General features: G+C 43.9%; 1 protein-coding gene across 5 annotated transcripts in view; it reads left to right on the forward strand.

Annotated features, from left to right (window-relative positions):
- L3MBTL3 (L3MBTL histone methyl-lysine binding protein 3) overlaps nucleotides 1-26,689 on the forward strand; it is a 168,792-nt gene that overhangs the window by 121,129 nt on the left and 20,974 nt on the right. For all 5 annotated transcript variants that reach the window (XM_038397744.2, XM_043510933.1, XM_043510934.1 and 2 more), the window contains 2 exons: nucleotides 13,839-13,979; nucleotides 21,212-21,376. In XM_038397744.2, coding sequence (XP_038253672.1) covers nucleotides 13,839-13,979; nucleotides 21,212-21,376 — 306 coding nt within the window. The remainder of the gene's footprint in view (nucleotides 1-13,838; nucleotides 13,980-21,211; nucleotides 21,377-26,689) is intronic.

Here is a 26,689-nt window from a genome sequence, read left to right on the forward strand (position 1 = left end):
TCTTTGTACCAGGTGAAATGAACAGGGCAGTAGTTTTATCAAGGCTTTTGTTTTGGGTTTTTTAAATTTTTGTCAAAGCACTTTTTAAATCCTTAATTCATATTTCTGTCATCACTTTTGACTGATGGGCCTGCGCTAAAGCTGCCTGCCAACTGTATTTCTCTGAAGCACATTCACGAAATGATGGATTCCAGGGCCTTCCTGAAGAAGACTCAGCAAGAGAAGGGAAGGATTCTGAGGGAATGGAAAGGAAAGAGGGAGAAATATCACAGAAGTCACTAGTTTTGTTATTATTTTAAAATATATCCAGTTACAGTACAATGTGACCCTAGTACCCCAATAAGTGAAATACAATCAGTGTAAAGTGTTAAACTCAGAAATAAATATCAAGCAGAACCAAAGGGACTGGCACAAGGGAAATCCGTATAATCCTCAGGCAAATCAAACTACTTGTAGCTTTTCCTGGTATTTGGCCAAAAAAATCTGTGGGACCACTAATGTACCACTGTGTGCTTTCAACTCGCATGCGGTGTGCTGTTTGGTAAATTGTTTGAATCAGTTTGCTTTTGTCTTTTTATGTTGGTGCCTTCTTACAATATATTGACAATTGGGTTCTCCTTTGTCTCCTCTTTGGTCTGTTCTGGCATATTTGCCATCTTCTCTCCATTTTTCTTTCCCTTCTGTCTTCTTCTGTCCCTGTTCTTCTCTCATTCTGTTGGCTTTTTATTTTTTCTTTTCTGTGCATCTTTTCTTTTGAGTTCGGTTTTTTATGCTTTTTTGCTCTTCCCTCTTTGCAGTTGCTTCCACTTTCACGGTGTGGGGAGGAACATTCAACAATGGGTCTGTGGGTCCAGGTTATCTTGGCTTTTGTGTTTGAGCTCAGTGTCAGAAGAGCAGAGAAAAAAAGGCCAGAGAGACTGTTGATCATTTAGTCTGACTTCATGCATACACAAGGAGCCGCTCGCTGCTGATGGGAACACATTTGCTTCAACTTTGGTCATAGTTGTGATCTAGCAGCCTTTGCCATCCCTTTTGTCTCCTTTGCCACTGCCCCACCCACTTTTGTTAGCCCAGAAACTTGTAGGCCCTGATCCTGCGCCATTGACTTCAGTTAGAGCAAGGTAAAAGCCCTTAATTTGTCCAGTGAGGAAATTTTAAAATGAACAATGAGGGTAAGTAATTGTTTGAAAATTTTTATCTATTCATTAATCTTCTCACCTCTAAAAGAGATTTGGCACTAAACATTTTTATATTGGGAGGATGTAAAGCTTCTGGCAAGTGGAGTCGGCAGCAACAGGGGTAGGGTTTGATGTCTAGGGGTTTCTCTCAACAACAAAAAATAGAATTGGTTTGAGCCCTCACCCAGTAACCTGTGAAAACTAAACACCACCCTGGGTGCCTCTAAGAGGCAGTACTTCCCCTTTCACAAGCACCGAGTCCATGTACAACAAAATAAAACTTTTATTCAAAGGGAAAAGGGGATCCAGCATTAATTTGGGAAAACACCACAACTATAATTCAGAAGCAGGTGACCACAGGCAAACATCCACGCCACAGTGCATTGGGCAGTTTCCTTTGTCTCAGTTGCTCACATTGTGGTGTGAAAGTCCAACAAACGAATGTCCCTTATCACACCACTCCCCTTCCCCTCCACAGCACCCCACTCACAGTTGGCAGTCCTTGGTTAGCAGAGACCCGGAGTTCAGCAGTGTGTTCATGGGGGGGGCAGGGGGCATTGAGCAATGCCTCGCAGCTGCCACCTCGGTAACTGGTTCACAGCTGCTGCTGTCATGTCACATTCTGAGGTTCCACCACTTAACCCAGCTCTCAGTGATTTCAGCACCTAGTGGGGAACCTCACTGCCAGTGCAGCTTCTGTGTTGCCTTTCATTGTTCTCAAACAAGGTCTAAGGCTTAGCCCCTAGACTTGCTTAGCAGTTAGGACAGCTCTAGGAATCACCAGCTGGAAGCAAGGACTCTTAATTAAGTCCAGTCAGCTCTGTCGTTAAACACTGGTGAGCAGCAGGTCAAGTGGTGTTTATGACTCTTTATGCAGTGTCCACACTGCCAGTCGGAATACCTGTCACCACCAACTCTCATCTCCTCTGGGATTTGGCATCCCTACCCCTGACTTAGCAGGTGAGGTTCAGTTTAGGGTGACCCCCCTCAATCAGGGCATACTAAGCACAGTACTGCTGCCCTTTACTCAAAGAGTAAGGAGAACAACATTTCAGTACTCCCGCATTTGAATACTAGAGTGATTTGTAACCCAAACCAGCCAAAATTGATCATTTTGACAAAGCAGGTCCATCTTGCTGTGCACCCAGGCAGAGTAGGCGTTTCTGTGCAAACACAGTCTGCTACTAAAGTTTTTTCCGTTAAGGGCATCACTAGATGTCATTGGAGACCTCAATCAAACCCTGTTTACAAGGGGTAAAAATGAGAAAGAAAGAGATATATATGAAAGTTAGCACATATGTGCTCTGCTTTTATAACTAGGGTTTCTGTGCTACTTAAAATGATTATAAATATTCAGAATGAATATTGAGAGAAGAACCAAAGTCCATTGCAATTTATTGTATTTTATTTTTACTGTAGTCTTAGAAATCCTATTCATATACACAATGACCAGTAGCTGGGGATAAGAAAACTAACCAAAGGGGTCTTGTTGATCATAAAACTGAAAGATTTGCCTCTTCATAGCAAATACATTAAGTTAATATTTCACTGATTGGTTTGCCCTGTGAACTTGATAGTTTTTCTGTTTAAATAGTTCTGAGGAAAAATGTGTTTTCTTGTTTATCTGGAACTGACAGGTTTGAGATTCCAGGTCATCCTAAGGATTCTAAAATTGTATTAGTACTTTTTTCATGAATTAGCGAATGTATTGTAAAAATGGTAAAATTATCCACATCCAGATACAGTTCTTTGGCTCTTCCATTTAAGCAACCTCAAATTGTATTTTAATCATGGTGCTTTTATTTATGTATGTATTTATTTATCTATCTGTCTATCATGATAAGGTGCAATATGTGTGCGGAGTAAATGCCTGAGAGCAGGCAGAAAGATCATTTACAATTCTAAGCAGTTTTGCAATAATGTTGATAGCTTGCTCCTTAGGAGCCAGACAAAAGCATTGGATGATTAATTGTGACAGGGTTAAAGTGTGCACGTCTTGAAAAAGTTAATGATAATAAGGACTTGTTCTCTAAGATTTTGAAATGAGGGTAGAAGCTGTGGGAGCAGTACGCAAATAGGTAGCATTATGCAAATTAGCTGCATATTTATGATAGTGAAATGTGTGCTTATAGCAAGCAACAATCTTTAAATCCTGGCAGTCATGAAAAACAATTATTTGTATTTTGTAGTTTGCTAGTGTCTTGGGTCAACTCTTGATGAGTAAACATTAAAGCTAGTCTGCTCCAAAGGTCCTCAGTTGTAGCACATCTATAGTTTTTCAGTTAAGCAGGGTGGAAAAAGAACATTTCTCCATTTGTCATAGTTGCAGGCAATCCTTAACAATATGTGGATGTTGAGAGAGAATACTGGCTCATGTTGAGCCAGAGTTTCAATTATAGTTTTGGGAATGGCCTCCTTTCCTTATTAGTATCTTTTGTGTTCCTGGTGCTTAGTAAAGACCTAATGTTTGACAAGTAGTGGGTGATTACAGTGAGCATAATTATATTTGCTGAAATACCTAGGCAGCAAAACAATAAAACTGGACACAATTTTATTATTAGTTCCAAATCTGTAACTTAGTTGCATGAATTATAGCGGGGTGGCCAACCTGAGCCCGAGAATGAGCCAGAATTTACCAATGTACATTGCCAAAGAGCCACAGTAATATGCAGTAGCACCCCAGCCCCTAGTGCCTCCCACCCACCAGCAGCCCTGCCAATCAGCGCCTCCCCTCCCTCCCTGTACCTCCCAATCAGCTGTTTTGTGGTGTGCAGGAGGCTCTGAGGGGGAGGGGAAGGAGTGAGGGCATGATGGGGGTGGGAAAGGGTGGAGGGGGGCAGGGTCTGTGGCAGAGCCAGGGGTAGAGCAGTGAGCACCCCCTGGCACATTGGAAAGTTGGTACCTGTAGCTCCAGCCCTGGAATTGGTGCCTGTACAAGGAACCGCATATTAACTTCCGAAGAGCCGCATTTGGCTCTGGAGCCACAGGTTGGTCACCCCTGAATTATAGTATCTATCAATGGAAGAGATAGCAAATGCCATAGAAACAGAAATAATAAGCAGTATATGTTTTTATTCTTTCTTAATTATTTTTGAGTCTTCCAGAGTAAAGTTTTTTTTTCTTACAATAAATTTTCTGCTTAGCCTGTGAAAGGTGCTGGATTGACAGCTCTGGAAACTGTAGACCTGTGTCCCCGGAACAGTTGTGGTATGAGCACCTGCAGTGCAAGCCTTTCCCAACATTGCCATCTCACCTCACTTAGTGTAGCTTAGTGTATGTGCCAATTCAGTCCTTTAGCTGTCTGCTCAGATGGTCAGTTAGTACTATTTGTGATGGGGGTTTTGTAAGTTTGGACATTCATCCACTGATCCAGCTCTGATGATGATTTAATGTCTCTAACTAACCTGGATGAACTCAAAGCAGTGACCTAGAGTTGAAAGGTTTAGTATGCCATTTTAAATCCCCAGAGCTACCAAGTTCCCATTAAAGAGAAAATGCTGAAAAACAAACTTAATTTACAAATAACCTTCTTATCAGGCCTGTCAAGTCAATGAAGTCAGTTGTCTTTAAGACATATAGGCACTCATATAAAAAAAAATTATTTAATGTAGGTATAACAAGATTAATTATTAATGCTTGATAGCTGGCCTGTTAAATGGAAAGCTGGAGGCAGTGAGGCTCAGGAGGGATTCACTGATTGATTTAAACCTACATAACTCATAGGTAAGTTCATTCTTGTTGTCCTTTGTTAAAATTAAAATGACAGATGGAAATCATGGGAATTTTTTTTATTTTTATTCCTCTGAGTAATCCAAACATCAAGGACTACATTATGAAGTGTTCCAACAACTTTCTGTCATACCTTAATTAGGAGCTGACTTGCACCAAAAAATATATTAAAGCAAAGTGCCTTAGAGCATCATTAACATTATAACAATTAATGATTAATACTATATCTTTAAATTTCCAAAAAAGATTAAAATAAAAACCACAGTCTTACTTGTAAAGAAGCGAGTTCCAAGAAGAATGAGGTTTAAGGCTGTTTAAATTCAGATTTAAGAATTTTAAAAATGTAAACACTGTTTAGTCTCAGAGTGTGCAGTTGAAAGATTCTGGTGGGAATTCTTTGTGCAAGATGTAACACACACACACACCCACACACACACACACACACACACACACACACACACACACACACACACACACACACACACACACACACACACACACACACACACACACACACACAACACACACACACACACACACACCCCTCTTTGCAGAATATGTTATTATTTTAGCTTGTACAAATTAAATGTGTCCTTCAGAAAAGAAGACAAACATGTTTTCAGATTCCATTGTACGTTAATAAATCAAGCCACACAAGACCATTGCGAGCATGGGAAGCCACAGAAAGATTAAACAACTTGCCTAAGGGCACATATTTCTCAGTGGCTGAGCTGAGAGTATACCCTACATCATCTGACTCAGAGTCTTTTGGCCTTAATCACTATATGATGCGGATTCAACAAAGCATTTCAGCATATACTTAAATCCCTTTGGTATCAAGCACACACTTAATCTTTTTGCTGAATCGGAGCCTGTGCCTCTGTCTCTCTTCCTCTAACCTCCGCAACCCCCCTCCCCCAAATGCAATACCAGGGGAGAGACATTTAGGTTAAAGCTGGGAAAGCATTACGAGGAGGGGGGGCAAATGCAAGGCTCTCCAAACCTCAACGATGTAAAGGAGTCAGAATTAAAATATTCAAATTAAAATATATTTTCCTCCACCCCTTTTACACTCATTTTTTCCTTTTTCCACCCTTAAACATTCATGATAGCTAAATTCCCTCTCTTCCTCAACTATCCTTTCTTCAACCCCATCATTCACCCATGTGAACCCTAAACCTTTAATCTTCCAACTGACATGAAAAACACACACAAAATGCATCTCAAACAGTTGTTAAACACAGGCATGTATTTTAGTTATGCACTCCAAATTCAATTTCATATATACCCTCCATAAAAACTTAGCATCCCACAGAGGCTATACACTAAAGGTGCATGCTATAGCAGAAAAGCCAAAATAAATTCTATTTAATAGTAAATTAGAATAGGTAGGGATATAATTGTAGCACTCAAGATTACATTTTCCTTTTTTGTTATGTGTTTGTGTTGAGAAATGTTTGATAAACAAGAAAATTAGCCAGTGGAACAATTTACCAAGGATCGTGGTGGAGTCTCCATCAATGGAGATTTTTAAGTCAAGTTGTGATGTTTTTCTAAAAGGTATGCCATAGGAATTATTTTGAGGAAGTTCCATGGCCTGTGTTATGCAGGAGATCAAACTAGATGATCACTAGGGTACCTTCTGGCTATGAATCTATTCATTTCAAGCATAGTATTTGAGGCCCTTTTTCAGCCATCTATGTGAGTAAATTTCATCCTATATACATAAGCTTCTGTACAGAAAGTTTATACACTAAAGTCTCAAATATGCACAGGGACTTCACATCATAAAGACTAGCTCCCCTCAGCAGGAGATGTCAGGACTGCTTCTCGCTCCTCTGGACATGTGGAGACATTGGGACAGCTGTCCAGTGTCTCAAGAAGAGTGCTTAGGGGAATCCAGTTGCACACATCCCATGTTCACCTGTATGCCAGATCAGACTATTGTAGGGTACTACCTACTCTGAAGAATGGTAATATAAATCCAATTCGGTCTATGATCCATTCTATATGAATCGAATTTTGTTAAAGGAAATAGAAGAGGTTAATATGGTCAAGTATTTTGTCCCCAGAACTCCAGTCTAGTACAACTGTATGAAGAAAAAAAATTGGAGGTGTTGTCCTGTGTACAAATGTGTTGATTATCCAGCTAGAACAAAGTTTCTCCTTCAAGTGATTGTGTACATATGCATTCCATTGCAGGTGGTGTATCTGCACCCAGTGCACTCGAATGGGAGACTTTTGACAACGGTACCACTAAGCATCACATCTGTCCCTGCTCTCATACTCACAGATGAGGGCATGAAAGGGGCATGTCTGCTGCCTCCGTCTTACTTCCTTCTCACCACCCATTGAGAGTTGAAGTTCTCCATAGCATTTACTTCAGTTAGCAAGCTTTCAGAAATTTTTGGTGTATATAATTGTGGTTAGTATATATAGTATAGTTAATTATATTTATATTATCATTTATAGTAGTACCTGGAGGATTTATTATGGGGAAAAAAGATCCCCAGTTTGCCATGTGCAGAGCTGTTATACCTGTCGCAGAGAGGCACAAGAGCTGTTTGATTTGTCTTGGTGAGGGCTATGTGAGAGACAGATGCCCTATTTGTTCCTCCTTCCCTACCAGGACTGAAAACCAGGGACATTCATCTTTAAGTTCTCCTCAGGAAAGAGGTGATGAGTCCTGCATCAGAGCTGGACCCTGACCATGAGGCAGGGACTCACTTATTCAGGAGCACCTTTCCAGCTACTTCCGATTTGGGATGCAAGTTTGGTGACGCACATTATTCTTCATCTTCTCTGTCCGCTTGGTCCAAATGCTCCAAGCATTCTGATGCTTGCAAGAATACGAAGTCTCTGATTTCTTCCAGAAAATCTTCTGGTAAGTCCTCTGGTTCAAGTGTGAGGTCTCACAAATCCAAGTACTCACTGGTCCCATCTGAGGCAGTACCTTCCTTCAAGGCTGTCAAGACCAGTGTCTTACCTGTTCTGGGTCCTTCTTCTTCTGCTTCTCTTCAGCTATTTCAGCCTCTCTTAGCTCCACTGTCACCACTGAAGCACTCAACAACACCAATACCGTTGACGCACCGTGGATGCACGTGGCACTGTTGGCGCACGCAAGGGATCTCCTTTGTTTTTCCCGTCTGGATTCTCCTTCACTACAACCAATGACCGCTTCCTCAGCTGCGCTCCATCACCCCTGTTGGGGTGCTTCGCTCCATCAGTCCCGTCAGAGCACCTGATGCTATACCTTCCATCTCTGAGAGAGTCATCTCTTTGATCAGTTATGCCTAGATCACGGCACTAGTCATTTCATCACCATTCTGCCTACCCCAACACTTGCTTTCTTTGGAACCAAATGTGTCTCCTATACCTAGGTCACCTAGAAATCCCATGGGAACTGCTCTACCCTTTCTGAGGAGGCTTATATCTCTTCTTACTCTGAAAGAGATTAACCTGTTTCTCCTTAGAGCTCCTTTAGATGATTTTACAGGTCTTCTACTACTACAAGACCTAAAGGTCAAGACTGCTCCTCCTATAAATAAATCCCAGCATGGGGTTCCCTGCGGTGGATGGCTCAAGCTATGCAGTATCCTCCATGGCCTTGCTGGTCTTGGGCTGCTCTGACACACAAGACTTCCATCACGATCACACTCTAGAAGAGTTTCCTACTCCTCCATTGCAGTAAACCACTACTCAGCATCCTGCTACCATCCCACTGAGCTGGACCCCATGGAGGTGGGAGAATTAGTGGAAGAATCCTTATAACTTCACCAGATGAGGCCGTCCCTCCAGAGCTGTTCCTCCACCCTAATCCCAAGAGGATTTCAGAGTTTTTCAGGCCCTCATGAGGAGGGTAGCCACTTCTCTGTGGGCAGGTGGAACTTGTGCAAGAGAATCCCTATACTCCTAGATATTTTACAGAACCCTGTCCCAGGAAGGGTTATGCTCCCTATCAATGAAGTCTTGCTGGAGCCAGTGAAAAGCCTTTGGCAGACACTAGCCTCAATACCCCCAATAGCCAAATGAATGGACAGACTATACCAAAATCCCTCAACAAGAATTTGACTGGCTCTTTACCCACCCAGTTTTTGATTCTTTCTTGATTCCTGATCCTGGTCACAGCCACTAATGAGTGATCCCATCAATCACACTCAAAAGCCTCTTCAAGGGATAAGGAATTCAAAAGGTTGGATTAAAATGGCTGGAAGGTTTATTCCACTGCCAGTCTTCAAATGAGAGCTGCAAATTATCAGGATCTTTTGTCAAAATACGATTTTATTAATTTTTGTGCAATTTCTAACTAATGACAAAACTATCAGAAGAATACAGGGAACAGTTTTTTGCTTTGGTTTCCACAGGACATCTTAGACGCTGCTGATATGACCTCACTTTTTGTAGCCGTTGCAGTCTGCATGCGGTGTTCGTCCTGACTGAAGGGATCTGGCTTTCCAAGGGAGCAGCAGAATACAATAGAAGACTTACCTTTTGAGGGGTCTAAACTGTTTTCTGCCAAAACAGATGACACTATGCATACACTAAAGGACTCTTGTACAGTGCGTCATTCATTCAGAGTTTACACTCAGGTTACAAAAAGGAAACAATTTAGACCAATGTTTTTCAATGTTTGGGTCGCGACCCAGTACTGGGTTGCCTTGCTCGAGCACCCAGGGACCCTAGCGGCTCTGGTCAGCACCACCGACCGGGACGTTAAAAGTCCTGTTGACGGTGGGCTGCCCAGCTATGTCAAGCTAGTGCCTACCTGTTCTGAAACCACGCTGCGCCCTGGAAGCGGCCAGCAGCGGGTCCGGCTTCTAGGCAGGGGGACTACAGGGCTCTGTGCACTGCCCCCACCCCGAGCACTGGCTCTGCACTCCCAGTGGCCGGAAACGGGCCAATGGGAGCTGGGGGGAGGGAGTAGTGCCTGTGGGCGAGAGCCACTTGGAGCCTCTTGTGTGCCTCTGTCTAGAAACTGGTCCTGCTGCTGGCTGCTTCCGGGGTGCAGCGGGGTCTGCGGTGCCAGGACAGGCAGGAAGTCTGCCTTTGCACCCTGGCTGCGCTGCTGACCAGAAGCTACCAGAGGTAAACCCATACCCCAACCCCGCGTCCCTGCCCCAGCCGTAAGCCCCCTTCCTGCACCCAAACCCCCTCATCCTTGGCCCCAGCCCAAAGCCCTGACCCCCTCCTGCACCTCAATCCCCTGCCCCAGCCCTCCCCAACCCAGAGCCCCATCTGCATCCCAAACAATTCATCCCCGGCCCCACCCCAGAGTCTGCATCCCCCAGCCCAGAATCTGATCCTCTCCTGCCTCAGCCCAGAGTCCCTTCTCACACCCTAAACTCCTCATTCCCAGCCCCATCCCACAGCCCTCACCCCCACGCCCCAACCCTCTGCCCCATCCCTGAGCCCCTCCTACACCCCAAACCCCTCATCTCCAGCTCCGTTGGATCACAAGCATCAACAATTTTATTCAACTGGTTCCCCAGAAAAAAAGTTTGAAAACCATGGATTTAGTCTGTCATCCTATTCTAGGCCCTCTTTTGAACAGAGGTAACAGTATGTCTCTAAAAGAAGCTCCAGGGTTCCTCAATGTCACCAACTGTCTTCATTGGCAGGAAGCCCTAATAACCCAACAATTGTAGCATCCAAGCAATCATTTTGACTTCTTAATCAAGGACAGCATATCTTCTCCCTTCAAATTGTGCCTCTCCCTTTTTTCACTGTGCTTGGGAAAGCATCACATCAAACAAATGGGTACTCGCCATAGTGAGTCAGAGATACGTTAGCCAGTTTACCTTCTACCACTCCCTTCCTCTTTCCTTTTTAGGGACCCTTCTCCGAGATTGTGTTACTTCAAGAACGATAGTCTCTTCTAGAACTGGGAACAGGGCCATCTCCAGGCACCAGCGAACCAAGCAGGGCGGCAAATATAAAGGGACGGCAAACGTAAAGGGGCGGCAGGATGTCGGGCTCTGAGGCAGCAATTCACTGCTCCGTCACAGCGCGTTTCGCGCTCGGTGGCAATTCGGCGGCAGGGACGCGACTCTTCTTCAGTTGCACCATCACTCCGCTTCTGTGTTTGGCGGCAAGTTTTTTTGTTTTGGTTTGGCTTGGTTTTTTTGCTGCTTTGGGCAGCAAAAACGCTGGAGCTGGCCCTGACTGAGAGCAACAGAAGAAGTTTCTTACCAACACAGAGGCAAAGGCTTCTATTCCCAGTACTTCCTGGTCCCAAAGAAATCTGGTGGCCTTTATCCTATTCTAGGTTAAAAAAAAAAAAAAAAAAAAAAAAAAAAAAAGGTTAAGCAAGCAAATTATTTAATCAAAAAAATCAAGTTCAGGATGATCATTGTTGCCTCTTTCATCTCTTCCCTGGAGATTGGTATGCTGCCCTTGATCTGCAGGTCTCATACTTCCACTTGGCAATGCTTTTTTCAGACTGTCATCTCCCTGGGGTCTTCACCCAGTGCAAGGCAGTAGTAGCAACCCAGGTCCATCATTCTGGTGTTCAAGTATTTCCATACCTTGATGATTAGCTAATTCATGGAGCATCAAGCAACCAGATCCAAAACAATATCTTAATCATCAGGAAGCTGTTTTTCTGTCTGGACCTGAAACTGAATTTGGACAAATCTAAGTTACAATCAATATAGCACATAACCTTCATAGGTTTCAGAGTAGCAGCTGTGTTAGTCTGTATTCGCAAAAAGAAAAGGAGTACTTGTGGCACCTTAGAGACTAACAAATTTATTTGAGCATAAGCTTTCGTGAGCTACACTCTCCTTACAGTGTGTATGATAAAACCCATTGTTTCATGTTCTCTGTGTGTGTGTGTGTGTGTGTGTATAAATCTCCCCTCTGTATTTTCCACCAGATGCATCCGATGAAGTGAGCTGTAGCTCATGAAAGCTTATGCTCAAATAAATTTGTTAGTCTCTAAGGTGCCACAAGTACTCCTTTTCTTATAACCTCATTTTCAGGACTGCCACAGCTTACTTCCCAGTGGAAAGATGTCAGTCCATCGCCTTCCTTTTCCAAACTTCAGGTCCCACCCAATGACAACAGGGTGTGCTTGCTTTCAGCTCTTGGGTCACATGGCCTTGTGGACATAACGTTGTAAAAGGTTAAAAATCATTATTTCCTTCTCTAACTTGAATTCCTCAGGAAACCATTGGTGCAGCCTGCCAAAATTAGTGAACATCCTGAGACTGAGCTCCCATTCCTGCCATAGCAGCTGTAGCAGCAGACACTGCGCTGAACAGCTGGGAGCTGACAAAGCAGATATAGCAGGAGAGTAGAAGAAAAAGCTGGGCTTCCCCCCAGCAGCTCCTCCTTGGACCTGGCACACCCCATCCCTCCCCTTTGAGCGTATCAGATCAAGGAGGAACTTCCTTAAGCCTGGGAAGTGGGCAAGAGAGAGCCAAACTGGGCTGCCCTTATAGTTCCCTCAGACGCAGAATATGACTCCAGTTTCCTATTCCCTCCATTCCCAGGGGCACCACATAGGCACAAACTGCTCTAACTCCTAGTGTGAAGTGGAGAAAGATGAGCTCTGTCAGTTCTCCAGATCTTACACAAGGCTCAGCCCCCTTACATCTGGGGACACCCCTTGGAATGGGAGTCCTTCATCTCCCAGGATTGGAAAGAGAGAGAGAGCTGGACTGGGCTCTCCTTGACCATTCTCTGGACCCAGTGCATAGTGTCAGCAGACCATCTTCCTGTTGGGATAACAGCCTTCTCCTGCTGTCATCTAATGTAGTTTGCCAGGTAGGGCGATGCTGAAGTCTCCGGGTTCTGCTGATGATAGAAGACGGGGAGATTGTTAGAGCTCCACATAATGAAATTGAGTTTTACTATTGCTTATTTAAAAAAGAAACTAGGAAATTCCCAATATGAAAACTATGCTATTTAGGTTGCAAAGTCAAGGACTTTAAAGATCGTAAATGTCTGTTTTATGGTCACTCTGGCAATCTTAATTCAGCCCCGTTGTGTGTATTATGATAATGCCTTTAATTACATGATCAAAGACTACTTTTTTCACAGGATCCCTGCCTAATTCACTGCACAGGATGGGCCAGTTGTGAACAACTGTAAATCTGGCATTTCCTAACTTTCAAGTGCTTGGCTTTTTAATATAAATAACATTCCTTTAACATATTTTTGAATATAATATAATTTTTAAAATGCTAACAGCCAATCAGATGTGGGCCAATCACTGTTCCCAGTCAGAGTTGAATAGCGTAGTGGTAACTCTTTCTGTAAAATGTATTGCAGGACAAATAACCATGGTAGCATGATTCTGTTGATTCCATACAAATAGTTTATGTAGGTTGGGGGAAGTACCGTCAGAAGGAAAGGATAACTGGGCATGGTATCTGGTGTATATTCTCAATACAATACTGTTGGACCACTCAGAAATCAGCAGGACAACCTAAATGGGAGGAGGACCAGTACCCATGGGAGTTTGGCTAGTATTCTGAGGTAGTTGTGTGGTGGGGAAAGAGCCAATTTGAAAATAAAAGCATCAAGATAGCAACACAGTGGGTTGGCTTCTTTGTGAAGTAACGGGAAATATTTGCTACTTGAGTTTGGTTAGTAGCACAGTTCCAGTTTTCCCTTTTAGCTGGTGTTTTACTGAACATCCATCCGTGCTTGGTTTTCTATTGGTTTCTAGAATTTATACCATAATACCTGTCCTATGGTAGTAAATTGCTGTAGAAAGAAAGAGTAAGATAGGTGCAAACAGGTTGGCATATCAAAGATCTAGTGTATTTGATGATAATTTAAAGTGAGAATATTTCTTTCCATCTTTGTTGTTCATTTTTTCAGGCTGGAATCTATAGTCAGTTCACTTAAACTAAGGAGAGTTTGTTCAGTGTCTGAGCTAATGGAAGTATTTCTCCTCTCTTCTTCAATTTTCTGTGTTGTCAGCTGCCCATATTCTGACGTCAACTTGAACAAAGAATGTATTTTACCAGATCGTTTAAGTGGAGAGATGCCGCTAGCCAGTCCATCTGTCCCCAAGAACAGAAGGACAGAAGTAAATGAAAGATCAGCCTCTCCTGTAATCAAGTAATTAAGATCTAAATAGTATTAACAACTTACAATAATATCATTTTATTTAAATGCTATATTACATAATTTACAGAACTTGAAGGCTCTATTGTCTCGAAAAACCTGTGCTTTTCTCTGCATTGCTATTTCCTGAGAAGAAGTGGCCCTGTCAGAGCTGAGCCTGAAGATGATTGAGCTGACAAAAATTAATGCTGATTTCATTATGTATGATTTAGCAAGAGTGCATTTTCACTCCTGCTAAGTGTACAGACCATTAAGATGTTAATTATTATTTAAAATCAGTTGTTTAATGCTTAATTTCACTTGTGGAAATGATTATTTTGTTTTTACATTTGTTAGAGCAGTTTAACTGATGTGTATATATGAGTGTTGATGCTTGAAAAACAGCCTTAATAAATTTGGTTTTATTGGTGGGGAAGTGAGGAATCAAATTATTGGGGGTGAGTTTTGTAATAAGCAGCAACAGGCCTGGAGTTAAGGCCCTGGGGCGATTTATTCTTCTTCGAGTGCTTGCTCGTGTCCATTCCATGTTAGGTGTGCACATGCCGCATGCACCGTTGCTGGAGATTTTTCCCTCAGTGGTATCTGTCACACTTGCTCTAATGCCCTGTGATGCTGCGCGCTCATGTGCCAATATAAAGGGCCCGGCCAACCCTGCACCCTCTCAATTACTACCCGTGACAGTCGCTCAAACAACTTCTCTTGCTTAGGAAAGACAATCAGTCAGTGATTTCTGTTGTTCTCTGTTTAGTTATCTTCAGTTTTAAATCTAGTAGTAGTGTACATAGTGTATATAGTATTAGTGCATATTAATTAGACCACCCTGTTATAGCTTAGAGGAGCATACTCTGCCCCTGGGGCCGGGAATGCCCCAGTCTCCAGGCTTTAAACCCTGCACCTCCTGCAGCAAGCCCATACTGGCGAGTGACCTACACTCCAGCTGTCTGAAGTGTCTGAGGGAAGCTTATGTACAATAGTGTTGTCAAATCTGCCACAAATTCAGCCTTGTACGAAAAAGGACAGGGAGGGTAGACTAAGGGCTATCCTGATAAAAGTCGCACTTAGGCTGGCGTTGGAGCCAAGCTAGTCAACTTGGCATCGAGCACCTTGGCTTCGGTGTGAAGTGCTTCTCTGGCAACATGTTTCTCTGCACCATTTAATCTCTCTGGCACTGAGAAGAAACACAAGAAACATGGTCCGAGAGGGGACGCTCCCTGGAACCAGGAAAGGACAAGCAAGCAGAGTGTGACCCCTGTCAGGCCACTCCCGCTCCACTTGCAGCACTGTCAACTCCACCCTGTTCGCAGGTGCCATTGAGTCTGGTGCGGGACCATCCACTGACAGTGGGGGAATATTGAGGTGCCAGTGGGATTAAGTGCCATCCACCCCGGAGGCCTTTGTGGCGTCCAAGGACCTAATGACACTCCAAGTTCTGCTGACCCTGATGGGGCAACTACCAGTGCCGACGAGAGCATCGAGCAGAAGGGAACAGGTTACCCAGAGCTCCTATCCAGCACTGGATCCTCTGGTATCGATCAGGGAAAACCGGTCCTACCATCATTGGTGAAGACTTATTGGACCCTCAGCAGCAGCTGGCAGAAGCAGGGGTACTGCCCCCCCTCCATGGTCTCCTCAAGATGACTCATCCTCTGAGTTGGAGGTGGAGCCCTGCACACAAACAAGGGGCCGTCACTAGTACTTAACTTACATCCTACTGGTTCTCAGCATGGGTGCCGCCCCAGCACCTGGCAGGTCCATTGGCCATTTTGGAATCTGGGGTTTTTCCCCCGGTACCAGGACTGCCTTCCAGCTCTTCATACTTGGTGGTGTCTAAGAGAAGGACTCCCACGCCATCCAGCACCTCACCCAGATTCTGGTATCGAGCTTAGTACCGACACTCAGGATTTAGGCCTTTGTCATGTGATCAGTGCAGAAGAGGAAGGCCCCCCCCTCCAATACAAGTGTCTTCCTCCTCCCCAGACAAAGCAATCTGGGGACTGAACAGCTTGGTGTCACAGGACAACTTTAGAGGTCACAGGGACTATTGAAAATTGTGGCTTCTAACCTGGGGCTAGAAGTGGAGGTTCTTAAAGATTTCTCACATAGCCTCATTGATATTTTGGCTGCCGTGGTTCCCACCAAAAGTGTCCCTACCCCTCAATTACGTCGTTACGGGTCCAGTCAGGTCACTATGGCAGACCCCATCCTCTCTGTCTCCCACCTCAAAGAGAGCAGGGAAAAGGTACTACATTCCTGCCAAGGGATATGAATACCTGAATTCCCACCCTCTTCCTGGGTCCCTTGCGGTCATGGTGGTCAAAGAGAGACAGATAAGGGCAGCTAGGCACAATCCCCAAGCAAAAGGACTTTAAAAAGCTAGATCTGTTTGGAAGAAAGATTTATTCTACTGGTGGGTTACAGGTTTGCATCTCCAACAAGCAGGGCTTGCTTGGTGAAGCATGATTATAACATTTGGGATTCTATGGCAAAGTTTAAGGACTCGTTGCCACAGGACTCCAAGCAAAAGTTCTCCGCTGTTATGGAGGAAGGGAAGACCATAGCCAGGGCCTCCTTCCAAGCAGCCCTAGCCGCAGCCGATGTGACAGCTAGAACAATGGCTTCAGCTGAGGTAATGAGGAGGTGCTCCTGGCTCCAGTCTTCAGGGCTGCCACCTGAGCAGTCCATCCAAGATTTTCCCTTTGAGGGAATCTCCCTCTTCTCTGAGCAGACGGTCTCAAAACTCCATGGTCCAAAAGATTACAGGCCTACCCTCAGCTTCCTGGGCCTCTACTCCCGGCACCTTCAAGGAAGCATTTCAGACCTCAACAGCCGACCCACTTCTCAACTCTGCTGCTCTGCCAGGACCCATTTCAAAATGGAGCAGGGATTACATGCACAGGCAACTGCCCCCCGGCACCTCATCCTCACTACCGTATTCACAGATACTCGAGAGGCCCCAAATAGAACTTTTGAAGGGGCACCCGAGGGCATTATATCCGTTCCCTTACCAGATCTTGCCTCCTTTTTGTTTTCAGACCAACTCTCCCACTTCAGCCTGTCATGGTCCCTCATCTCGGACCACTGGGTACTGAGTACAGTGGAGGAAGGTTACACCCTTCAGTTTTCTTCCACCCCTCCCTTCCACCCTCTCCCCCATCCCATCCCTCTTACGAACAACTTCTAGTCCAGGAGGTTCTAGTCCTATTCCTGCAGATAGAGGCTGTGGAGGAGGTGCCTCAGAATTTGAGAGGGAAAGGGGATTTACTCCAGCTATTTCCTAATACTGAAAGCCAAGAGGGGTGGGAGGGGGGAAGCTTCGACCCATCCTAGACATGTGTCGCCTCAACAGTTACCTCAAGAAACTGAGGTTCCACATAGTCTCCCTGGTCTTCATCATTCCCTCCCTGGTTCCAGTAGACTGGTATGCCACCCTCAACTTGAAAGACACCTATTTCCACGTCTCCATCTTCCAGGGCCACAGAAGATTCCTCAACTTTATTGTAAACCAGACCTATTGCCAGTTCACCATCCTCCCCTTTGTCCTGTTAGTAGCCCCTCGGGTTTTCAAAAAATGCATGCCAGTGATGGCAGCCTTCCTCAGAAGTCTATCCTTACCTTGATGACTGGCTGTGATCAAGAGCTGGTCCGAGGCTCAGGTGAAAGCCAGCATCAGCCTGGGCCAGCCACTTTCTGTGCCGTGGGCCTATTGATAAATGAGCAAAAGTTGAATCTCATCCCCTCCAGAGGATAGAGGTTATTGGAATGGTGCTCGATTCTACCTGGGCCAGAGCTTTCCTCCCAGAGTCTCGGTTCCAAACAATGTCGGCTTTGATATCCAAGGTCAAGGCCCACCTGGTCACAACAGTCCATTTTTGCCTCAGACTTTTGGGTCACATGGCTGTGTGCATTTATGTAGTATGGCACACAAGACTACATCTCAGGCCCCTTCAAGCTTGGCTGGCTTATGTGTAGTCACTGAACCATCACCACTTGGGATGAGTGCTTACAGTCCCCGTCCTGGACCTTGTCTCTCTCGACTGGTGGAGAGATCTCCGTTCAGTATGTGCAGGCGTTAACTTTGTTACCCCCCCAGTCTTCCATATCCCTAATTTCAGATGCATCCAGTTCGGGGGAGGCTCTCCTTAAGCACCTCAGGAACTCTGGTCCCAGGAAGAGCTCTCCTTGCACATAAATGTCAGCGAGCTCAGAGCGGTGCACTTAATTTGTCAAGTGTTCCTACCCCAGATCAAGGGCAAAGTTGTAAGAGTGCTCACGGACAACGTGGCAGCCATGTTTTACATCAACAGACAGGAAGGAGTGTGCTCGTCTATCCTGTGTCAAGAGGCCATTTACCTGTGGGACTTCTGCATGAAACTCTCCTTCCACCTCGAAGCTTCCCATCTTCCGGGAGCCTGGAACGCTCTGGCAGATCACCTCAGCAGATCTTTTTTTTCTCACCATGAGTAATCTGTTCACTCAGAGGAGACCAGATCCATCTTCCAGAGGTGGGGATCTCCCCTGTAGACCTGTTCACAACCAAACCGAACAGAACAGGAAATGCCATCAGTTTTGCTCACTGCAATCAGAGCCCTGGCTCTCTCTCAGATGCCTTCCTATTTCCATGGACAGAACTCCTGTTTTATGTGTTTTCTCTCATTCTTCTGGTGCACAAGGTCCTTCTGAAAGTCAAATGAGACAAAGCAAGGGTCATCCTTATAGCCCCAGCATGACCGTGACAACAATGCTTTGACACACTGCTGGATCTGTCAGTAGCACCCCTGCTGCCACTCCTGACCCTCCCGGAATTGATCTCGCAAGATCACATGTTTATTCCATTTGAACCTCAGGACTCTCCACCTGACCACATTAAATCTCCATGGTTGAACCCGGTGGAGCAGGCCTCTTCAGAACAAGTCCATCAGGTCTTGCTAAGTAGTAGGAAACTGTCTACTAGAGTGACTTATCTAGCCAAGAGAAAGCGTTCCTTGGTGTGGTCTTCCCATTGAGGATTCTTACCAATTCAGTCTCCCTTCCAGTCTGTGCTGGAATACTTACTCCATCTGAAACAACAAGGCCTAGTCCTTTCATCTCTGAAAGTGCATCTGGTGGCTATCTCAGTCCTCCAGTGGACAGTAGGTTGGTCTTCTCACATAAAATGTCCATCTTTTTCCTCAAGGAATTAAAGAGACTTTACCCTCTAATTTGCAAACCTATCCCACCATAGGACGTAAACCTGGTCCTGGCAAAACTTACGGGCCCTCCCTTTAAGCCGCTGGCATTGTGCCCTCACTCGTATCTCTCCTGGAAGGTTGCCTTCCTGGTAGCAATTACCTTGGCCAGGAGGGTCTCAGAAATCAGGGCCCTTACTTTGAAACCCCCATATAAAGTGTTCTGTAAGGACATGGTTCAACTGCGACCCCAACCAGCGTTCCTCCCAAAGGTGGTCTCGCAGTTTCATAGTAATCAGGCTATTTTCTTGCCAGTTTTCTTCCCGAAATCGCACAAGAGTTTAGAGGAGCAGCGTCTCCACACGCTGGATATTAGACACTCCCCGGTCATTGAGAGGACCAAGCTGTTCCGTAAATCCATGCTGCTCTTTGTGGCAGTAGCAGACAGGATGAAAGGCCTACCGCTTTTGGCCCAAAGAATTTCATCCTGGATCACTTGCTGAATTTGTATGTGCTATGAGCAGGTGGGCGGTCCACCTCCTGCCATCTTGACCACTCATTCAAGAAGAGCTCGGGCTTCTTTAGCGGCATTTCTGGCCAAGGTCCCAATCCAAGACCTCTGCAGAGCAGCGACCTGGTCATCGTTAAATACCTTCTCCTCCCAATACAGCATCACCCAGCAGGCAAGAGATGATGCCAAGTTTGGTAGAGTAGTGTTGCAATCCATGTGTCCATGAACTCTGAGCACATCTTCTCAGGTACCCCTTGGGAGTCACGTAACGTGGAATGGACACGAACAAGCACTCGAAGAAGAAAAAAGAGTTACTAACCTTTCCGTAACTGTTGTTCTTAGAGATGTGTTGCTCAAGTCGATTCAGCGACCCACCCTCCCTGCCCCTTTGTCAGAGTTAGCTGGCAAAAGGGAACTGAGAGGGTGTGGGGCCATCCGGGTCCTTATACCGGCGCCTGAGCGTGGGGCACTAGAGGTTGCTAGTGCTGATCTGACAGATATCACTGAGGCAGAAATCTCTGGTGACGGTGCACACGCACACCTAACGTGGAATGGACATGAGCAAGACCTCTCAAAGAACAAGCGTTTTGGAAAGGCTAGTACCATTTTTTATTAGAAGCACTGGGGAGAAAATGGTTGTGGTGGCAAGGGGCTGCTCATGTTTGTTTTCAACAGTTTCAGGTTTTTACCCCAAAATCAATTGCAAACACCTGGAGTGCGGGGGTGTATGTGTGTGTGCAGTATTTCTGAGGGCTACATTTGAGTAAAATGTGCTAATGGTGACTTCTTTTGCACTCCAGAATTTCACCCAGTATAATGCCTTTGAATTTTGAATATGTAGTATTTTAAATGCTGTTTTCATGGAGAAGCCCCACTTTCCGGTTACAAACAAAGAGGGTGTTCAGCTATTAAAGGTTCACTGTCTGGTTAAATTATCCCCAGATTGTAGGATTGTGCTAATGTATTAGAACTAGAAAGTGAAATTGACAAAGAACTGACTAGTTCCATTGGTGCCTACAGTAACTTCACTTCAATGGGAATAGTATCAGGCGCTAATCTATTTTGATTGACCAAGACACAAGAATGCATACATTTTTTAAAGCAAAAACTGTGAAAAGAAATTTTAAAATTCTTTTGTTTTAATATTATACTGGTAGGCTTTTCAAAAGCACTCAGTGCTGGGCAAACTCTATTCCCATTGAAGTCAGTGGGAGTTTTACCTGTGACAATACAGTAAATTTACACAGCATTTCAGAGCAAGTGGCAGTGAGCCTCCAAGCCCAGGTTGACAGACTTGAGCTAAGAGAACTGGTGCTAGTGCTCTAAAAATAGCTATATACCTAATGCTTTGAAGTTGTGGCTGGAGCTGGAGTTCCACTTTTGTCAGTTTGTAAAGTTTTGTTAGTAGCAGGGAAGGAAATTTTATTTTTCTTTAAATATATGATTTCTTGCTATATCAATATTTCTTTAATTACAGCAATGAATCTTCAACCACATAGAAAATAAACTGACAGCTCAGATTTCAAAACTTTATCAATTTGTTTTAATAGTGACAGAAAATGTCCTAGCCCTGGTCACACTGGCTCAAAATCTTCAGCTCATAACCGATCATCTGGGAAAACTGTGTCAGAAATGACAAAGCAGGAAGATACAGAAAATAAACCTCCTTGCAAAGAACTTCTGTTATGTGATGCCAAAGACAAGAAACCTTCTAGGTATGTGTCTTTCAACTACCTTTGAAATATGTATTGTTTGGAGACTTCATGTGAAATGCAGCTTGTTACATAAATACAGTATAGTGATTTATTAGTGAAATTCCCAGGAAGGCGTGGGGAGACACAAGGAAGCCATGCAGTAGTCTCTAAATTAAAGACTAGAATAAATAGTGTGTCATAATGTATACAGCCAGTGAATAATGCATACCATAGGGAAAAATGAGGAGATACGTATATTCCTGAACAAGGAAATTATTGACTGTAAAGGTGAGGAATTTCCCTGTGTTCTCCTTAAAAATAAATCATGTTTTTAAATGAAAAGTGCTTCTTTAACTCACTAAGGTTTTCTATTAATTGTTTGGGCTGAAAGGAGCAAGGTGTGTTTAAGCTAGTTTTTAAAACAATCTAAATTTTTACTAGTGTTACAGAAAAGTTGCTATTGTCAGTATATGTGAAATTAAAATGTAAGCATTTCAGTGACTTCAGTGGGGCTTCATGTGGGTAAAGGAACCTACTCAAGTTAAACTCATTGCAGATTTGAAGCCTTATTTTGGTGGCTATTATCCTACACTAGAATGAGACAGCCTAGCTTAATTCTGTGCATCTTCACGTTATCTCAAACATTCAGAACACCCAAATTATAAGTGGTGATAGTAGCAAATTAGTTGAGATACAGTTCTCTGCCTAGGAATGTTAATCAAATAGAGTAGATATCTCAAAGTAATGTTTAGATTATTGAAGCTCACTGTTTAATTAAGAAGCAATTCAATCCCTAGAAACTTGGATCTACTCAGTGATTTCTTTAATTAAAGAATCTGCAAATCTATTTTTTGATATAGATATTTACGAATAAAAAAAATAACATAGCAGTAATTGAAAATGCCGAGTAGACGCAGCCATGTATTCCATGTATTCCACTTAGGTGTGTGCACTCCCACTGTAAATTCCTCTACCAGTTCTTGTAGACGGGCAGCGCTTGCACCATGTGGCTGTAGCCGCTCCTCTGGCCTGTGGTCTTAACCTCACAACCTCTCAACTAGTTTAGTTTTCTCTTGTTGTAAATAGTTAGTAGTATCCTGAGTGTTAGATTAGCAGTAGTTATGATCATTTAGATTTTCTCAGTGATGCCCTCATGGGGGTTTAAACACTGTTCTTCGTGTGGGGGAGCAATTCCCAACTGTGGTCCCAACACATGGTTGCTTGCTTTGTCTCAGTGAGGCCCACGTTAAAGAGCATTGTGCGATCTGCAGATTGTTCTAGAAATTGACTCAAATGGCTTGGGACCTTTGCCTGAAGCAGCACCTGCTTCGGTACTGAGGCCCTCATCAGGCTGGGGACTGTCGTGGGGTTCTGAGTGTGCTTCCACTTCACATTCTAGAGCAGGCACCTCTCTGAAGAAGCAGAGGAGCCATTCCCTGTCAACTATGCCGAGGAAAAGGTCATTTTAAGACCAGTCGAGACCGCTCAAGGTCTTGGGGTGACGCTTTCACCTTCCCCAGGAAAACTGTGGACTGGCACAGAGTTAGTGCCACCACATGGGGATGGCCTGGATATCTCTATCCCTTCCCTGGTACCAAGTATATAGGTTAGAAGCCCTGTACCATTGACTCCGATTCCGGCTCCTGGGCATCTGTTGAGTCCAGTACTTAGGAGGGAGATGCCAGCACCAACTGTTTCCATGTCGGCAGCGTACCAGGCAGCTACAGACCTCCTCCACCTTCAGTCCTGACCTCTCCTTTGGTCCAGGACTTTGCCAGGGCTGCATCATCTATAGCCCCGTCGACCGAACGAGCTGCTGAATGTTCAGGTCTCTTGGCACAACACCCCAGTGTTCCTGCTCCACAAGCTGTGGAGGCAGGGCCCGTACAAATCTCCTCAGCACCATGCAGTCATCACCTCAGATATTACCATGGCAGCTTTCACTATGGCTTTCAACAGAGGCAGCAGTATCATCCATAGCACACATTTGTCCAGCCTTTCACTCCTCTGAGGCAATGGGACTACCCCAGAAAGAGGGATAGGTCCCACAGGAGAAAGCAGAGGGGCTCTGGGTTCAGCCAATTCTCTTCTGATTTTCCCCAAGCAGCCATTTTGACTCCTTGGTTCAGAGCACTGTTCCAGTTATTGCTCCTCCCTCCTCATCTCCTCCTTTGGGGCAGGCTGGCCCACTTTCACAATGCTTACGGCTTGATCGCCACCAACAGCTGGGTCCTAAGCACCATCATTTCAGGTTATGCTATCCAATTCCTTTCCATTTCTCCTCCCCACCCTCCCTCCCTGTCCCTCTTCAGGGACCGTTTTCATGAGATATTGCTCCTGAAGCAGGTCTGCTGGCTTAGGGAGCAGTGGAGGAAGTTCCTCTGGAACACCGGGGTCTTGGTTTGTGCTCCCAGTACTTTCTTGTACCCAAATCCATGGCAGGGGTAAGACCCATCCTTGATCTTTGCGACCTCAACAAATATATCAGGTACATGAGATTGAAAATGGTCACTCTATGGACTGTTCTCCCTGCGTCGTCTCAGAACAATTGGTTTGTTGCTCTGGACCTTCAGGATGCCTACTTTTCATGTGGCAATTTTGCTGAGCCTCAGAAAGTTCCTTTGATTCATCGTGGCAGAGCGCCACTTTCAGTGCACAGGTCTTCCATTCAGCCTCTTTTCTGCCCCCTGGGTTTTTACCAAATGCATGGTTATTGTTAGGGAGTATCTCAGGAAGAAGGGAATTCACGTTTTCTCATATCTGGACAACAGGTTACTGATGGATAGATCCAGAGAGGAAATTCTTGCTCACATCAGCACCATGTTGCACTTGCTCAACTGTCTGGGTCTCCTCCTAAACCCCAGGAAGTCAACTTGGCTCCCACTCAGAAAATTAGATTTATTGGGGCCCTGTTAGATTCCATGACATTGAAAGTGTTTCTGTCAACTGACCGTTTTCAGACAGTTCGCTACCTTTGCCTCAGTTTTAAGTCTCAGCCTTCCACAACAGTTTGGATGTGTCTGAGACTCTTCGGACACATTTCCGCTTGCACGCAGGTGGTCCAATATGCGAAGTTGTGCTTTTGCCCCCTTCAGATGCATCTGAGGACCGTTTACCATCCTGCTCTTTATGAATTGAAGCTTAAATTCATAACTTTGCTAGGCACTCAAAATCATGGACTGAATAGAGATACTGGATTTATGGCTTAGTACAACAATCTGTAACTCCCTCCCAGTTGCTTTCCTCCTTATGACTTGGAAAAGTGTTAAACCGCCACTTCACCTTGAATGGTCCCTTGAAATATGTTTTAACTACGTATACTAAACAATGTATTCAGATCTTATATTTAGCCGTGACACTTTGAGTTAAGCTGTGTCTACACTACGGACCTTACTATGGCATAGCTGTACTGCTGCAGCTGCACCACTGTAAGGTCTCCCGTGGAGCCACTCTATGCCAGTGGGAGACAACTCTTCAGCCGGCATAATTAAACCACCCCAAAGAAGCAGTAGTATCTCTGTCGGTGGGAGAGCATTTCTGTCTGTGGACATAGCTGTCCACACTGGCACTTTCGTTGGTGAAACTTATGTCGGTTAGGGGTGTATTTTTCCATATCCCAACCAGCAAAAGTTTTACCGACAAAAGAACTAGTGTAGACAAAGCCATAGTTTCCCAGACCTGAAGAAGAGGTCTGTGTAAGCTCGAAAATGTGTCAGTATCACCAACAGAAGCTGGTCTAATAAAAGGTATTACCTCACTCACTTTTGTATCTCTAATATGCTGGCACTAATACAGCTACAACACTGCATATTTATGGTACCTTCAGATAACTCTCTTGGTTCAAGAATTGACCCGTTTCCAGTCTGTGAAATCGGAAAACAAAATTACTTTATGGTGAGAGTATTTTGAAAGGAAATGAAATTGTAATGGAAATAATCAATCAACTTTATTGCAGGTACTAGGCATATAATTTTTAAACTTCCATGCAAAGTTTGAATTACTGGAGTCAATAAAAGGTTAATCCATTTCCTGAAAATAGATACTGTGGATTTTCCATAGAAAGTAATAGGAAAAATGAAGTGATACTTTTATCAGTAATAATCAAGATTTTTTATAATCCCAAATATGATTATTCACGATAAACACTGCTGCCTAAAAGAGTACCTCTCTGAAATTTCTGTTTAAACTGAAATTGCATTTGTGAAATACAGGACAAAACAAAGAAAAATTACCATAGGGCCTCTTATTTTGATCAACAGTATGCCAACAGAAAATGGAAGAGAATTATATATATGGACAGCACATTCAAATTCTATTATTGACTCTATTTTTTAATAAGTGGAAAATGTATCATAACTCAAACACCTTGAAACATACAGAGTACAAAAATTAAGATAAAAGATGAGAAAAGGAAAAAATCGATCCCAGCTATTTTTAGCTAGTATAATAAAAGGTAAATTAAGTATCTGGTTATAATTCCAGGTCATTAAAGATTTTCCTTATAAAATCTAGGCAGCAAGTACAATATTGACAATACATAAAAGTGTTTTTAATTTTATATGAAGCAATTATGGCCTGATGCAAGTCTCTCAGAAATAAATGCAGAGACTTTGACTTCAGTAGGAGTTGGATCAAGCCCTTAATGAGCATGATATAGTAACACTAATCGATTGCAAACAAACAAAAGCTCACTCTTAACCTATTAGAAGGATACAATCATGTACAGAGGTAAAAGATAATTGCCTCAAACAGAATAGTCACGGCCAACATTTTCAAAAGTAGGAGTCTTAGATTTAGCCTTCTCAATTCATACATAGGTTCCTAAATCAGTGGCCTGATTTTCAAATGTGGGAGTCCCCACTGAATGCCACAGGATTATTTTTCAGTTTAACAGAGGAAAGAGGGCCATTGTGCCCTAACTCTGAGTATACAATAGACTTTTATCAAGATACCTGTTAAAGGACTGTATAAAGCTCAAAACAGTTTAGCACAAAGCTGAGGAGGTTTCCAAGCTCTCTGGCATCCTATTATATTATTTATTATTTATTAAATGTTATCACAACTCTTGGTAGGAATAGATAAGGGTATAAAAATTACATTAGTAACTATTTATTTAAAATGCTAATTAGCAAACCTTGACCCCAAATTCTCTCTTTTACGTGTTTGGTAGGATGACTAACGGTCACTTTTTACGATCTAGCTACAGCTGATTGGACAGAATCTGTCCATGGAACATATAATTAGGGCTGTCAATCACAGTTAACTCAAGCAATTAACTCTAATCAAATTAACTCTATTAAAAAAATTAATTGCGATTAATTGCAGTTTTAATCA

This window comes from Dermochelys coriacea, chromosome 3 (genome assembly GCF_009764565.3).
Source record: "Dermochelys coriacea isolate rDerCor1 chromosome 3, rDerCor1.pri.v4, whole genome shotgun sequence".
NCBI classification, from domain to species: domain Eukaryota; kingdom Metazoa; phylum Chordata; order Testudines; family Dermochelyidae; genus Dermochelys; species Dermochelys coriacea.